General features: G+C 41.7%; 1 protein-coding gene across 3 annotated transcripts in view; it reads left to right on the plus strand.

Annotated features, from left to right (window-relative positions):
* Positions 1-5,201: 5,201 nt before the first annotated feature.
* Positions 5,202-17,054, plus strand: part of acsl6 (acyl-CoA synthetase long chain family member 6) — a 51,438-nt gene continuing 39,585 nt past the window's right edge. Inside the window, exon 1 of one of the 3 annotated variants that reach the window (XM_078172582.1) lies at positions 5,202-5,219. Coding sequence is in view for 1 of the 3 variants with exons in the window: in XM_033649682.2 (XP_033505573.2) it covers positions 6,484-6,529 (46 nt within the window). In the remaining 2 variants the exon portion in view is untranslated. Of the gene's footprint in view, positions 5,220-6,352; positions 6,530-9,640; positions 9,753-17,054 lie in introns of those variants that run through there. The other 2 variants (XM_033649682.2, XM_078172581.1) reach the window with 2 other exon arrangements.

Consider the following 17,054-nt stretch of genomic DNA (forward strand, 5'->3'; position numbering starts at 1 on the left):
TCTTCCTGTAGTCATTTTGTGTCACTATTTGGATGTTTTGTGTCTCCTTGTGTCATTTTGGGTCCTTTTTTGGTTGTTCTGTGTCTCCTCGTAGTCACTTTGTATCTCTTTTTGTTCATTTTGTGTCTCTTTTTGGTTGTTTTGTGTCTCCTTGTAGTCATTTTGTATCTCTTTTTGTTCATTTTGTGTCTCTGTTTGCTTGTTTTGTGTCTCCCTGTAGTCATTTGTGTCTCCTTGTAGTCATTTTGTGCCTTCTTGTAATCATTCTCTGTCTCTTTTTGCTTGTTTTGTGTCTCACTGTAGTCATTTGTGTCTCCTTGTAGTTATTCTTGTCTTCCTGTAGTCATTTTGTGTCACTATTTGGATGTTTTGTGTCTCCTTGTGTCGTTTTGTGTCCTTTTTTGGTTGTTCTGTGTCTCCTCGTAGTCATTTTGTATCTCTTTTTGTTCATTTTTTGTCTCTTTTTGGATGTTTTGTGTCTCCTTGTAGTCATTTTGTATCTCTTTTTGGATGTTTTGTGTCTCCTTGTAGTCATTTTGTATCTCTTTTTGGATGTTTTGTGTCTCCTCGTAATCATTTTGTTTCTCTTTTTGTTGGTTTTGTGTCTCTTTCTGGTTGTTTTGTGTCTCTTTTTGCTTGTTTTGTGTCTCCCTGTAGTCATTTGTGTCTCCCTGTAGTCATTTGTGCCTTCTTGTAGTCATTTTGTGCCTTCTTGTAATCATTCTCTGTCTCTTTTTGGTTGTTTTGTGTCTCCCTGGAGTCATTTTGTGTCTCTTTGCAGTTCCTCTGCATCTCTTCGTTGTCTTTTTGCGTCTCCTCCTGGTCGGTAAGTGTTCATGTAAGTGGCATTTTGCAGGTGGCCCCATGGGCCTGTGCTCCGTACGCCCATTCAGTAATCCATCCATGTGGCAATGTAGCACAATAGTGTCAGTTTGATTTAACGTGTTTCTATTTTTGGATGCAGGCCTTGCAGCCTTTCCATCACCTCCTAATGGCTGAGGTTGTTTTGTGTGTATGTTTTTAAATCAAACCCCACAGGTTTTTTTAATTATTATTTTCTTTTGTTGTTGAATTATATTTGGTTGACATTTCTATTTCTCTCCAGCCTCAGTGGTTGTTTTCACCCTCTGTTTTTTCCTCACTTATGAAATATTTGCCACATTAGACCCCTTAGACTTACCTGCCAAAGCACCAAGGGAATATAGGAAGAAACTTGTATTAAATGAACACTGTCTTTATTTTCCTCTATGATTAGTAGTTGCTACATAACTCAAAACACAGTTATTTCCAGGAAACTAATTGGAAGTTTTGGACCTCATAAAATAAAGTATTACTGGTATAAAGGACAAAATGTCATCAAATGAGATAGAGGAATCAGACTTCTCCAGTATCAAGGCTTTTAGGTCCCATAATTTCACATTCCATAGTTTGTGACTCAGGTGGAGAGAGGGAGGGAGAAAAAGAAAGGTGGAAAAAAGAGGGAGGATTTAGGTGAAGGAAGAGAAAGGCAAGGTGAAGCAGATGTAAATCAAGGAGGTGAAAAAAGTGCTGAAAATATAATATTTAAATAGTTTCTGCAGTATATGACATGAGTTAATGTGAACTTTCATAAAAGACACTAACATCCCTCAGGCCACTCAGAAGCAAATCACATCATCTCTGCAGGTTTGACCCAAACCGGCCTGCTGATGTTTAAAGTCTAGCACCCCCATCAGTTCAATATGTGTACTGTTTGTGAATCCCCCAGCACAGTGACATCATGTACCATGCTTTGTGAGATCATCACGAGCAGACTGGTTTTGTCTGAGATGTTGCTGTTTGAGTTGAAATTTTCATAAGTAACCATTAGCAAGTAATAGGTAGTGTTGGGAATACTACCAAAACCACATCAAAATAAATATTTTGCATTCAAAATTACACTTATATAAAAATACATAAGTTTTATAATCTAAATTAACTTAAGATTAAATTCCTTTTTCAGACTTTAATCTTTTTATTTTGTGAAATACTGGAGGCTTTGACCTCTTTACAATAAAAAAAACTGTGATTTAAATAAAATCTCAGAAATTTAGAAAGAAAATCACATGCAGTGGAACCGACAACATGAAGACTTCTAAGATGTGACAAGAAGCCCAAACAAGACCCTGCTTTGAGGCTCTTTAGTAAGAGGTCACAAGCCAAAAAGGTTGCTGCTTCATCAATGCTTTATATTTAATATTTAATATTTAATATTTGTCTTGTGTGTTTAATCTAAGATTTAAATCTGATTTTCTTGGAGTAGAAGTATGAAGTAGCATAAAATGATTATACTCAAGTAAATTACAAGTACCACAAAATTGTGTTTACAGGGATAGTTCAGATTTTTTTAAGCGGGGCTGTATGAGGTACTTACTCATGCTCAGTGTAAGATGGCTGTCGGCACACTCCCAGTTTGTAGAAGCAGAGCTATGCAATGCACTTCTATGGGGGTAACGCAAAATGTTACCTTACAAAAGGCCCACCAAAAAAAAAAGATATCAGTTTAAGTGTACTGTATGCTACATTTAGAATATTTTTACTGCTTTACCTTGCCATCACACAGCCCTTTCTGACTGGGACCTGAAGCCATTATAACTCTCTCTTCAAAGCCACCACACTTCTTTGACAAAAACACAAATTTTGCAGCAGGTCTGCTGCTGCTTCGATCAGTTAATTGGTTGGTGTCATTGTGTGACTTTGGTGAATCCAAGCTAACCATTTAAGTTACACGATATCTAACTGAGACAGTGGTAGACCAGCAGCTCTCGTGTTTGAAAAGGCAGAGCTGGATGTAGTTAGTCAGTTACTGATCTGAAAGGGCTGTCTGACAGAAAAGGTAAGCCAGTGAAAACATTTGAATATGGCGTACCCATACTCGCATTGATTTGTTTGAGTAGGTCTTTTTTTTAGCTGGCGAGTAGCTGTTTTGCTGCTGCTCCTGTCCACAGCAGTGTGTTCTCCTATCTGTTTCTCCAAACTGGGGGCACACTGACTGTCATCTACTGTAGGTAATACACTGACTATAGATAAGTAGGTTGTACAACCTGCACTTCAAAAAATCTGAACTATCCTTTTAAGTACAGTTCTTTCTTGTCATCTCAAATATATGTCATCTGTCTTAAACTGTCATCTCAATTTCCTTTTCCACTTTTCTCTCAGTCAGCAAGGTTTCAGTGTGATTGTTGGATTTGAAATGTTGCAAGTTGTAATACCTTAAATTAGAATGACGATGGAAGTTATCTTTATTTGGATAAATGTTTGCTGTTTTATGACAGAATACAACAAAACGAGAGAGGTTAGGAGACTACAATGGGAAGCCAAGAAAAACATAATTAAAAACATGGTTAAAAAAGATTCCATTATTTGGAGGAAGCAAGGAAAGTACGAGAAAGAGTCCCCCCAGCTTGAGTGTCTGTCTTGTTCCTCCACCTGTTTTTATCTCCCCACTTTCACAGTTTGGTATTAATCTCTGCTTTTATATACCACCTATCCCCCCTTCTGCTGTCCTCAACGCTGTGTAACCTCATACAAAGTACAGCAGCAGGTTGCATGTAGCATGTAATTTCACACATGCATGTTGGGACCAGAACCGGCAGACAACCCACCTCACGCCTCTGATGTCCAATCAAACTTCTGCGGTGTCAGTGGCGTCTGCGGCTTCTGCGGTGCCTGCTGCGTAGTTACATTTTTGGGGAGGTGCATGGGGCATCTCTGCGGAAGCTTTTCCACAGAGGTATAAATTAGGCATAGGTCTGAGAGGTTACTCCATGTAATTCCCCCCAGTAATGAAACAGACTGCTCATCCAGTTTTGTGCAGTAGCCCTAAATTAAACTAAGATCACATTATGTAAATGTATCTCATTTAAATGGGGCATTACAAGGAATTCAAAACAGAGTTAGCTATTCAGGACAAAGATTGCATGTGCCTGATTTACCATCTCTCTCACTCCCACTCCCGCCCGTTTATACATCCATGGCCTTTCCCCTGTCCTGTGCACAAGCACGAACGGCTCATGTTAGCTTGAGGCCAGGGCTGTGTATGAACACTACAGAACTGATAATAATTGCTGAATTTGATAAAAGGTGTATTGTATTAGAGTCACTGACTGCACCTGTAAGTTAGCTCACTGATTTGGGACTCTGCATGACAACATGGTTACTGATTAAACCCTGTGTTGAAACAGAAGCAGAGACAAGGAGAAGGCAGTAAAATATGTTCAGAGGGTCACTGGGTCAAGTTGATGTCATACTTCTGATGGCTGTTTCTTATCTTTACTGCTGTAAAGTATGTGGTGAGATAAAGCAACCAGAGGCGGACAGATACGTTGTTGTACAGTGTATAAATTACCATTCTTTTATCGTCATACAAACATTATATTGTTCCAAGCAAATAAATAAAACCTGTAAATGGGTTAAAGTGTCTTAAATGACCTCATACTAACCCACTCATTCATTTATTTGCGTAGATTTCCTTGGCTTTGTGACACTTCTCTCCAGTCTTGGTTATTCTTTAGCCATGCTACTGTAGTGGAAGGTTAAAGTCATGCCGACTGTCTTTCTGTCGGTCGGTCCACCACTTTTATCCAGACTGAAACATCTCAACAGCTGTTTAATGGACTGATGTGAGAGTTTGTAAGGACATATTGCTCCCAGAGGATGAATCCTAATAACTGTAATCGCCCATAAGATGTAAGAATTTTACTCGACAAGGACTATAAGTCATGTTTTATGGAAAACATGGCCTTGAAACATAAAGACTGACCAATTTATTACCATCCTGTCAGAGACGGGTCACTTAATTTCTGTTCTCAATCCCATCTGACACTTGATCTTAATCTTAACCTTCCATATCTGTGGCAATATGATAACATTTATGAATTTTAGAGTTATATTTTACACACTGAGCAGGTTTTTTCTCTTGGAAAGTAAGTAAATTTAGTAGTCAGTGTCCTTGCTTAAACCGCATCACTCTCCTGGAGTACTGCTAGCTAATTAAAACTACATTGAGAATCCGTTTCCCTCCTCCTTCATCAATAACCGGCTCGACTATTTGTCTCAGTACACCGCCTCATTCTTTGCTCTCTGTCTTGTGTGTTTTCTCTGCAGCGGGATCAGAGAAGAGACAGAAGAACAGGAAGGTGGCGGGTGGCACCGATGCAAGTGACAGATTACAGGTCCTGATGAGTGACCCATTTAATAAGGTCAGTCACATGACAGCAGCACAATAAGACAGTGAGCATGTGGGGCACCACTGGAGACACTTGTAAAGGAGTATTATGTCAAATAAACTCAGACTGAGTCGGTGAATCAATAGCTGGGACACAAAATAGAGAGATATGATTTATTACATGCTTTATATAATGAATTTTCAAGTAAATCTGCCTGTTGCACTCAAAATGGGTCATGAACTTTAAAGGTATTCGGAATATTTACAATGCAATGTGGGTTTTTTTTTCTTTTTCAGATAGTTACTGGATGAAAATGTGTTTACTTAACAAATGTTTTAAAGGTCAGAGCAGCCTGGCAAAGTTCAAATAATTTGTGAAGCATACTAGTGTGAAGGTGCGTGAGATAACAGGATGAAAAATGTTATCACTTCACATGTAACCACTCAAGTGCCAGCGTGCCAAGCAGCGATCACACCAAAGCACAAATGTATTATTTGTAAATTATATTATTTAAAATTCGATGTCGTTCTGCCTTTTTTTGTCCTCTCCATGTCTCATCCCTACTGCCACTCCACTTTGTCAGCCCTTCTCAAGGTTACTCCAGTTCATTGGGAGTGTCTTATTGTACCACGTGACCCTGATGCAAAGTTACTCCGTGTCAAATCTGCGCTCAGCTGCAGGGACGTGGAGGCTGCATGGTGTGATGTACCAGAAACAACATCAGCACAGCTTATTTTAATATCAAACACTGTTTATAGCGTTGAGATACATAGGAAAATACCCAACAAGCATATTTAGTCATTTTATGATTTTAAAAACAAGCGTTTAAATACCCAAATTCATGTAGCGTTCAGGAATGATGCTACACAATTGCACCTATTTTGCAACAAATATAGGAATTAAATGACTTGTTTTAAAGGTGTGCATCCAAAATAGACATTTCATCCCCAGTAACCTTGGCGTCGATGGCATCTTCCGTCCGACCCACTAAGCTCTTTCATTTCAGCAGCAGGGGTGTCTGCCATTGCGCAGCAGCCAACTAGGTGAAGATGGAAAATCCAGCAGCAGGAAGGATGCTTCAATAGGCCGGGGTCTGTGTTTGTTTCTTCACATTAAAAAAAAAACCCACTGGACATCGCCATCTCCTGCTCAGCTCCCCCGCTGTGGTCTGCTTCAGATATATTGTCGCCCCCCCTCCCCTCCTCCTTAATCTCCCAGATTGTCGGCGACTTGCTGCAGTCGATGCTGCAGTTTTGAGCCGCTCCTGCGCTGGGACAGCTGACTCAATGAGAAAGACATGCTCGCATTCGTTCTGGTCTCTGGGTCGCTCTGGATTATATTAGGTGAGTTTTGAATATCTGATCGTATTTTTTAATTCATTTTTTTTGGTATGATGTTTTAGCATGGCAGGGCTGGGGCTGTGAGAGGCGATGCACCTGTCTCGCAGGGGCTGAGGCGCATTGTGTGTCATCCGCTGCCGGCTTTTTCATTCATCAGGGGCTGTGGTGTTTCTACTCTTTCTGCAGAGGCTGCCTCGTCGAGGGTTTAATCATACTTTGATGCTGCAGATTGCGCTTTGCTTGCACAGTGACATTTCCTATTCTTCCCAGACTACACGTGTACAAACCCAGGCTCAATGCAAACGTGTCTCAGTTCCAGCAGGCTGTAGCTTCAACCACAGTGCTTCAATGTCCAGAGATATTAAAGCAATGATGGAGGGATGCTCCCATGTTGGCTTTACCTTTAATCAGGTGCTATGAGGTGGCCATGCGTCTGAATGCATGTGGGTCATTCTGCAGATTTAATTTACGTTTATAAGTGTGTGTTTCACGTTTGACATGCAACCACTGAATAAAGGTTTATTCTTATTATAAGCCAAATGAGATACAAACGTGCGTGCGTGCATTTGAGGCCGGCCAGCTGCTAAGGTCGTGTGACATTGTGCGTAGACACCGGAGACACGTCATTATCAAAAAGCCCTATTAGTGAACAGTGTGTGTTTCACCACCTCAGGGTGTGTTTCCACCCAAACGAGACTCGAACAAACATCCACCTCCTGTGCTTTTATTCACACTGAACATGCCGGTTTTGCCAAGAAGCCGGTTGTAAAAGTCAGCATTTTCATCTGTGATGTCCTCCGCCATGCCTCAGTGATGGAGGGAGGATGAGGAAGGATGAGGAAGGATGACGCGCTTCGAATGGCCGCGTCTGATTGGACGGAGCTGTCCAGGAGATGGGGGGTGCTGAAATCCTGCGGCCTACCGGCAAACAAGAGAGTACAGCATGCTCCTTTCTAACCGACACGACCCTTATCCCGGTTTACACAGCGGTCATAGCGGCGTGACACGGTTCATAGATACACCCATTGACATGTAGTCGTCTTTATATTGCGCGAGGGGAGTTTAAAAACGATATAATCCTTTTCAAGCAATTTACAGCAGTGAGAGCAGATTAGGGGCGTTGTACGGCACAATAGCGGAGGGTTACTGCTTGTATGCGTGAAAGAAGCAGTGTAATAAACGCTCAGTGAGGGATTATATTTCATAAAGCGTGGCACTAGATTGCAGCGACTTTTAATGGTAAATAAACCCAGGTTTGATTATGTATCCCTCCGCCAAAAAGAGTATAGGTCCTCCGCGCCGCATGGTTGCTAAGTGACGAACAGCCAGTAACAGCTAGGATATTGGTTGGTGCATTAATATTAAAATCTGCTATTACAGGGTTGCAGGTGTTGTATATTTAATAACCGAGCAGCCAGTCGGAGTGGAGGCTTAAAGTTGTTTAAAACAGGCTAAATTGTTCAGCTGAAACTATATACGTTATACAGTGATGCTAAAATAGGCCCCTTGGGGAGATGCATGACACCCTTAACCTGTCAGCACAACCCAGCACCCTGCTGCTCCTCAGTATAAATAATTCATTGCAATCAACATCTAGTGCAGCCCCACACAGAGTGTAAACCTATTCTTTTTCCCCTCTCAATATTTGATTAAAAGGATGGTGGTGGAGTTGCCCCACCCTGTTACAGAAAACAGCCAATGATGGTTGAGTATTTAGGGACAGTAGCTCCTTTTCTTAGCATAGCACAAGGCTCATGCCCACCAGGGAAATGATCACTTGTATCTGTCGTTCAGACAACTTTTTGGATGGTATCAAAGCAGAGATTGTAACAGGGGATAGTGTTAAAAACCTTAAAATTAAAGAAACACTGCATGACTGCACTGAATAAATCCTGAGTGTTGCCTGCTGTGTAATAGATGTCAATCACTGTGCACTTGCACTGAGTGTAGCTGACAAGTTCCTGTAGTTACATGTCCTGACCTTAATCATATATCAAGGTAGTGATTTTAAGATATACACTGTTCTAAAGTCTTAATCCTGGTGTGATCAATAATTCCAGCCAGTCTGGGTGCTCTCACATCCACATGGCATCTTTCCCTCTGAGCGGCATATTGCTTGGTCAGCATTCAGCACATCCTCTTCCTCATATTGTGGGATGCTGGGCAGTAATAGCTCGGACTTAAGTGCTGAAACAGGTCTGTCTGCCCATCACATGCTCAAGAATCTTATAGATCAGTCTTCACAGTATTGTACTAAACATTTGGGTTGTGTTGTTTGTCCTGCCCCTTCCAGATTAAGACTTCCAATATTGATGGCTTTGCTAAAGAAAACCCCTCAAAAAGCTTTGATTTCAGAGTCAAAAGGAGAACCATTCGTCATTCCTCCAAAATTAACAACGTGGAGAAAGAAAGCTTTCACCAGGAAGCTGTGATGTGTAGCCGTTATTCTGGTGGTTGACAGCCCTTTTGACTCATATCCTTTAAAATGAAGCCGTGCCCAGAAAGTGTGGGCACAGTGGTGAAAAATTTAACAGTGTGTTGTCTTCCCTGTCAGGTTGAACTGGTAAAAGGATTCAACACTTTTACTTAATAATGAATAAAAAGATGAATAAGTAAGATTACAGTAGCAAAGATATGCTCTCCCTGCCTTTTCTATCCAATGAATTAAGTCATCTTATGGCCCATTAGGGGTCCTAACCCCACAGGTTGAGACCTGGAGGCCAACCCAACTCTCACTTTGATAGTCAAATCAAACTGGGAGCAGTCTTGTTTAGTGTCAGTGTGTGTAATTTGTTTAAGTGTGCAAATATCAACTGTATAAGAATGATTTGCATATGTATTGTGTGTCACTATGCCAGCGCTGCGTGTTTAGGTAGGGGGAGGGTATCAAAGAGAGAGAGAGAGAGAGAGAGTGGTGGAGGGAGGGGCGGGTGGGTGTGGTGAGAGCGCGCAGCGTCTGTCGAGCTGAGGGTGGTGTGATACGGAGGCCAGCCAGGCCCAAACTAAGCCAAAACGCATCTCGCTGCCTTCCTCTTGCTTGCCTCAGCTTAATCTGGCCGGTGGCAATTGGAAGGTAATCACTAGTTTGCACAGGGTGATCTGATATCCGCCTCAGTCCCCTTAACACACCACACACACACACACATACACACACACACACAGACACACACACATAGTTAGATCCACATCACACCTCACCGGCTGCCTGGCTGCCTCCGACGCCTTTGTAAGTGCCGCTGCATAGACCACAGCTGCTTTAACCCTTCCGCAGTGCAATGACAGTTTAGATCTTTTGCCTGATTTGCTTTTTCTAGCTTCTGCTTGCTCTGTGTGACTCTTTACTTTTACTTCAGTGCTGCATTTTGTACTGTTTGCTCTGCAGCTTGTTTCATTTTATTAAATGAATGATACTTGCATTTGCCTCACGTGTTGCACATCAGTTTAGAAGGGGAATTTGCTGTTTTATGTGCAGAGGATGCTACAGTGTCTGTACAATTATACATCAGGGACAGTGGCATGGAGAAGTTGTGGCTTGACTTACAGAGGGTGGTCTTAGTGTGGAGGAATGGCTGAGAGATAAGGAGTGGTTAAAAGAGAGTGAGTCAGAGAGATGGTGCTGTGCAAGGATGATTGAAGGTTAAAAAGAAGAAGCAATAGCAAAAAGATGAAATGCATTGATGTGAGTGAAGTTGCTGAACAGAGGAAAATGCATTTAAATAATACGAGAAAGCCTAGTTGGATGGCTTTAAATAGAGTGTGAGGTTACTACTGGTCATCCGCCTTTGTGCTAATAGGCTGTAATCTCCCCACGCTGGACTCTAATCATTGGTGACGGCCCTCAGATGGGCCGATGAGGCGGGACTTAAGGTCGCCGGGCTGCGTTTCCTTCACTTTAAGCCTCAGAGGTCACAGGAAGTCTATTTGGCCCATTCACAAGCTCCCATCCCTGCATAGCTTGCAGCATTAACACTGCACCAAAATCATTTCTTACTGTAGATTGTAAAGATGAGGAGCGTTAAACAAGCCGTGATGCAGCTGAGGTTCATAGTTAAAAATCGATATTTTGACCAGATCTACTCGTGCTGTTTAAATGGACTGAATGTAGTGACTCCAGCCTTTCGCAGATCCTCAGGGGAGCGACTGGTCGGAGGCAATTTAGATGAGCCATTTGTGGGAATATAACATGTATCCAGTCAGCCAAATTGCCATCCCAAAATACTGCCACTTATGGAGAACATTTAGCTTTTTATGTGAGTGGATACAGCTGGGAATCGTCTTTGCTCCTTGTAATTCATGTTCAAGTCAAGAGCCACGGTTAAATTAAATCCTTTGGTAGACATTTTACACCTCAGTACATCCAACTGCACGCTGAGCCTTTTGTGCGAGCTGACAAGCTTTAGCATCGTCAAGCTCATTTATTGTAGTTAAACTCATCCACATTATCCATCTCAAGCTTTTTCAAGCTAGTTCAGACTTAAGTCAATATGTACGGCTGACAAGATTTCAGGTTCATCTTATAGCTAAAATATTTAACATGATGAAAAGTTCAGATGTTTTTTTTTTACTCCAGCTGTTGATGCACAGTATGTGCACTAAATGTTTTGCAATAGATTTGATCCACTTTGTAGCAAACTGCAGTTCAGTGTTTGACTGTGCACATATTTCAGGCTCTCCAGCCAAGTGTATATTACGTCTCCAAGCAAGACATTGACGGATGTTGCGTCAGATGTTTTAAATCATTTTCATTCATGAATATTTCCAACATTTTCCCCCAGACTGGATTCTGTTTTATCTGATACATTAGGCTGTCTTGACAGAACTCACTTTATATTAGATTTCAGATTTCCATTACAGTACTCAAAAACACTTAACACACTTAAAAACATGACAGACGACAGATGGTATTCTTGAGTATCGCGGGTAAAATACCAGGAAATTATCTAAAAAAAAGCTTCTATAAACTAAAGCATCAGTCACTAAATATGAAAAGACAACTAAAGCTATCAAACCATCTAAATGTATCTCTGTTGAGAAAGTTGACTTTTAAGATGCAGTCGTACAAAAGACGATTTAATCAGACATTCACTTACAAGCTTTTTCTGAACTTTCTGCATGCTCAAGGTCTTCGTCAGTGGCTGGAGTTTATTCAGTTGTCATGGAGATAGCTGTGATGTCTTCAAATGTATTTGAACTACAAGTTTGCAGCGCTGTCTTACAATAAACCTTTGTTACTGTGTCACAGTTGCAGATTACACTCAAGGACTCCCAAACTTCCCTTCGGCAAATGTATGCATCTTTTTTGTGGATCGGTGGTTAGAGGCAGAGGTAGAGGCTTGAGTCACATGACTTGGACTTGAGTCAGACTCAAGTTGCAACGATGATTTGAGACTCAAGTTGACAAAATTTAAAAAAAAAGACGTGGACTAAAAAACACCAGTGACTTATGACTTCACTTGGACTTGAGCCCTTTGACTTGAAAATACTTTATACCTTCCCCTAAAGCCAAATATCAGAAAGTATGGTATTAAAAAATGTGCCAGGAATCAATTCATTTCCCTTCAATTCCTAAATCAGCTAATATTAACATGATTCATTCCTCACAAAGCAACACTTTGTTTGAACCAATCCGACAGCACTCAATCAAGTTACAGGAGAGAACCACGAAGAACTAACATTACGTTACTGAGCACCAGTTAGCAAAAAGTATGCCAACGATAATTTTGTTAGCATACAAAACCTAAGTGGTGGTCAACAAAGAACAAATTGCAGTATGCAAAACATTTGGGTCAAAAATTACAGATGGAGACGCAACAACTTCCGACTTGATTCAACGTTTGCACAGTTGCACAAAGAACAGCAAGCCACGGCTAACAATAGCATAGCTAGCTACCGAAGCTAATGTTAGCTAAACAGCTAAGTAACTTTTTGATAACCTTGTCTCTTTAAAAATTTAAAAAGAACTCAAAACTCAAAGTTTAGGTCTTGAGTTTAGACTTGTCTTGGGGCTTGTTAGTTTTGAGTTGTGGCTCAAGTGTGACGACTTGAGACTTACTTGTGACTTGCAAAACAATGGCCAAGTCTCTGGTTAGAGAGACTGTCCCGTTAAGTTAACCTACCTTTACAAATATTTGTAAATGCAACAGGATTTCCGCTGCAGGGACGATGACGATTTTTATGGTGTGATTTCACAAATTAAACAGAGAGGTCTTTGAGTTTGCAAGCTGATAAAGGTCATTGTTGTTGCTGACCTGCTGTCCCTCTGTCACGCCAGCTGAAGCAACAATCTTTGTTGAAAGCAACAGGAAGGATGGACTTAAAGACCTGTATGTGTCCGTGCATGTTTGTGTGTGTGTGTGTGTGTGTGTGTGTGTGTGTGTGTGTGTGTGTGTGTGTGTGTGTGTCCCTGGGGAGCATTATTTAGGTTACTACAGGACAGCTAGTTGGAAACAGGCCCATGGGCTGTAGTGAAGAGGAGGCTGAAACAGCTGAGCAAATGACCCTGTTTATTTAAGATAGTCATCTAAATTTAAACACATGACCTATCTCATTATATTATTATATATTACATTATTTATTTCTTCCATCAAAAAAGGTAACAAAATCCAATTTGAGTGACTGGATATTCATTCTGAGATTTCTAAGACAGAGATGAAGATTGAATCTTTGTCCAATTTCAGAGGCTGCGTACAAACATGCGGCCCTCAGAGGCCTGAATGTACCTCCTTCAGAGAATTCACCACAGAGTCACCTTGAGGGAAGGTTTCACTGGTTGTCATCAAATTGGGGAAAAGGCAACCTGGTCTCACTCCGAAGTTGTCGAAGTCGTCTTGGTCAGTGACTTCCGGCGTCAGATACAGACGAAGAAAGCTGTCCTTTCTCGTTGGCATGATACGCAACAATAGTTAAGGGTACAGAAGTCCAAGAAGGGTGGGTGGGAGCGGTGGTGGATGGGTCAAACAACCACAAACTTTCACCCGGAAGGCTGGTGTTCGCTTCCCGTGTGATTGCAAAGCCAAACCCTGTTCTTCTTTCCTAAACCCAGCCAGCTTCTGTTGCCTAAATGAAACCACATGCATGTGTCGGCTAAACGTAACCATGTGCGTACATGTATGTTGTTTAAGGGAAAAAAATTCGCAGTGTTGTACCAATGTAGTGCATTTATTTTGAAAGAGACTGTATGCAAACTGTACATTTCCTGTGAAAATGGAAGTGTATCTTAAAAGAAGACAATGTATGTAACAGGCAGAAGTTGACACAGCGTCCCAGGACATCAACAGCCAACCTTGCACGTCATATCTTGACATAGGAAGTCCATGACCAAACGACAATATGTGACGAGGTCAGAGTGAGAACGTGTTGGGAAAAAGATGACTGCATTCCTTAGATGAGCTTTTCAAGCCGTTGGGGCGTTTTTGGGACTAAAGCTCCATACTTGGATGGAGTCAGTCGCTAAAATGGGACATAGCCACTGTGTATATTGGAGGGCTAATTGATTCTTAAGACCTTTCACTCAACTCAACCCTCGCTCTGTCTCGTAACAGTCTGACATCACTTTTTAAGAGGAAACGTTTCAGTGAAGCATACGTGGTTTCAGTGAGTCATTAGAAATTGGCGTTAGGGTTACAACTCTTGTAGGTCAGACTCTGCCCTGAACCTTTCTTGCCCTGTCTTGTTCTCATGTCTTATATCTTGTAGTATAAGAAAACATTTTTCTTTAAAGGAAAATGCAGACGAGAGCAGAAAAGAGAGAGAGACAATGATGGGCAGTTAGATGTTTGCATCTCTCCTGGAGGCCAATTAGGTGTCAGCCAGGCTGTGGGTCTCCTGCTGCTATCAGGCTGTGTCATGGCGGGTTGGATGTTGAGCACCAGCATGTCTGTACTGTATCACACGCTGGTCCATTTAACCATGCAGGCTCCACTTTTGTGCTTAGTCCATCACAAACAGATGCCAGAAGTGGGTGTACAATGATGAGTCAGCAGATGTGGATTATTTCCTGATGTTGTCCCATAGGCTTTGTTAAATTCCAAAATATGTGTTTCATGCCCACGCAAACGCTGCAACCCTGTCTCCTGGAAATGACATTTATATGCTGCTGAATTTCTTACTTACATTGTGGTGAGAATGTAATTGCTGCCTGGATTTTGTTTAGTGAAAGCATTGCTTTGAGGTAGTGAAACACTACATTTATGTACCACACTGGATTCTCAGCAAATAAGAGGGCAAAAAGATCCAAAGATCTAATGCCAACAGTTGGTCAGTAGCAGCGGGTACCACCTTTAGTCCTGGCAATGCAGTTTACCTTAAAGTCTTCATTAAGGAGTGAGTTCAGTGAGTGGAGTGTGTGGAGAGCATTAAAATAAAATAGAATAGAAGAAAAACACATCAAATTTGCACATACATTATTCTCTTATTATTTATTTATCATTATTGCTGTCTATTTGGGTTGATTAGCTCTTGTTCTCATTTGTAGTAAATACAATAAATATGAAATATGATGATTTTTTGGGGGGTGGCCAGCAGAGCATGTGAGTGGAGTGGACCGGGTGAAAATTTCCACTCCTCGCTCGCAGACCTGTCACTTTGTGCCGCTCGTCCACTCCGCTTGGTTCTGCGCATTCTTCGCTCTGCTCCGCTCCACTCCATCATAAATTTTATCCCGCTCCACTTGCTCACCACTCCGCTCAAAAAAACTGCGTCATACTACCCTAACCTGTAATCTTCTTTTCACAAATAAAACATGAGCTTGGTAGATTCTCCCCTCTCCCCGCAGTTAGGGACCGTTCTCCACGGTACCGCTGTCAGCAGGGTGGAAATAAGTCAAAGTGTGGAGGAGACGGACCAGGTTAAGCGGCCGACCTCCGAAGCCCTCTCACCTCTCCCTGCAGTTAGGGACCGTTCTCCAAGGTACTGCTGCTTCTCTTCTCAGTTTCCTTTCTGAAGTACACAGTAAACTCCATAGTTTTGAAAGAAAATAGTGTGGGTGTGCGCAGGTGCAAAGATGCATTCTGGGTGGGGCATGAGCGACCGGAGTGAGAGATAAGGCTCCGCTCCACCTTTTTAAAAAAAATAGCCGCTCCTCGCTCAACACAAAATTCTTCCGCTCCCCGCTCAGCTCCGCTCCGCTCACATGCTCTGGTGGCCAGGGAAGCTTGCCCAGGGTGCCGAATTTGCTAGCTCTGGCCCTGTTTTTAGGAGACAGGACTGGATGCAGAGATGGGCAACAAAATAAAAAAAAAATAAAAAAAGACACAACGCTCTCACTCATGATTAAACCTTTAAGACTAGATGCTGAATCCTTAATGTCAGGACGGCACTCCAATTTAAATTTTGGTGTGGCAATATTAAAAATTCAAATTGGAGTGCAGTCCTGATCTCAACAAAATAAAATATAAAATCAGATGTTACTGACTCTTGTTACTGATGCTTGTTTTTGTGTTTGTGTCTGTGCACAACCATTGAAATGTCCAAGAAAGTTTTTTTGTGTTTACGTCTGTAAGGTTGAGTGAAGCCGAATCCAGCCTCTCCTATTCCAGCTTTCTGCACAGTGGTGTCAGTAGGTAATGGAGTCTGTCTATATTTAGTGCTGCTTCTCCTCCTCCGACTCTTTTCAAACACCAACTAATCCACAGTGGCTCTGTCACCGCTGCAGCCAGGCCACATTAGCCTCTGAACACAATTGAGCCACATTACATGTACAACATCTAAGCAGCCAACTTCTTATTAAAGGATTCCCCGAGTGATGCACAGATTTTATAGAGAACATTTGGACTGTACTGTGATTTCGAAATCAATCAAGCATGCAGACAAAGCATGTAAATAAGTGCATCATCTGTCAACATGCTCAGTGCTTTAAAGTTTTATTACAAGCAGGACCAGAACAGAACAAAGATGCCAAAATACTTCCGTCCTCCAGGTTTCAGCAAAAACAAGCTGGTGTATCTGAGAAATTTTTATTTGGCAAATTTGAGTTTAAATTATAACATCCTCACTGAGCCAGCCAATATGTCTCTGTAGGGATATCTGCATGTGTCAGGCAACTTAACTTTAATCTGAGAAAAATGACAAACTTCAATTATGGACCACCCACTAAGAAAGCCATCATCAGACTCAACATATTTATCTCAAACATAAATGCCTCAAAATCATCTCAGAAGTGATCATCATGAAGATTAAATGCATTCATTATCAGGCAATACATCCAGTGTGCACTATCAGATTACTTATGAAACAGTCCACAGTCACTCCACAGTTACAGAACAAGTCAGGTCAGTGTTTCTGTATCAGAGGTGATAAGCATGGTGGATTCGGTTGATGTTGGCGGCGGCCCGTGTTGATAGTGTTGAGGTTTGTTTGTTTGTTTTTATGGCACAGTGCAGCTGTTCATGCGCTGTTGGCACGACAGCAACATGGAAATTATCTTGTCTGTGTGTGTGTGCGGTGGTGAGCTGCCTGCCTGGTGCTTTGTCATCGATCTTCCTGTCAGAACTGCTCAGATCGATCGGCTGCACAGTAATATGGAACAATA

Source organism: Epinephelus lanceolatus, chromosome 11 (assembly GCF_041903045.1).
Source record: "Epinephelus lanceolatus isolate andai-2023 chromosome 11, ASM4190304v1, whole genome shotgun sequence".
NCBI classification, from domain to species: Eukaryota; Metazoa; Chordata; class Actinopteri; order Perciformes; family Serranidae; genus Epinephelus; species Epinephelus lanceolatus.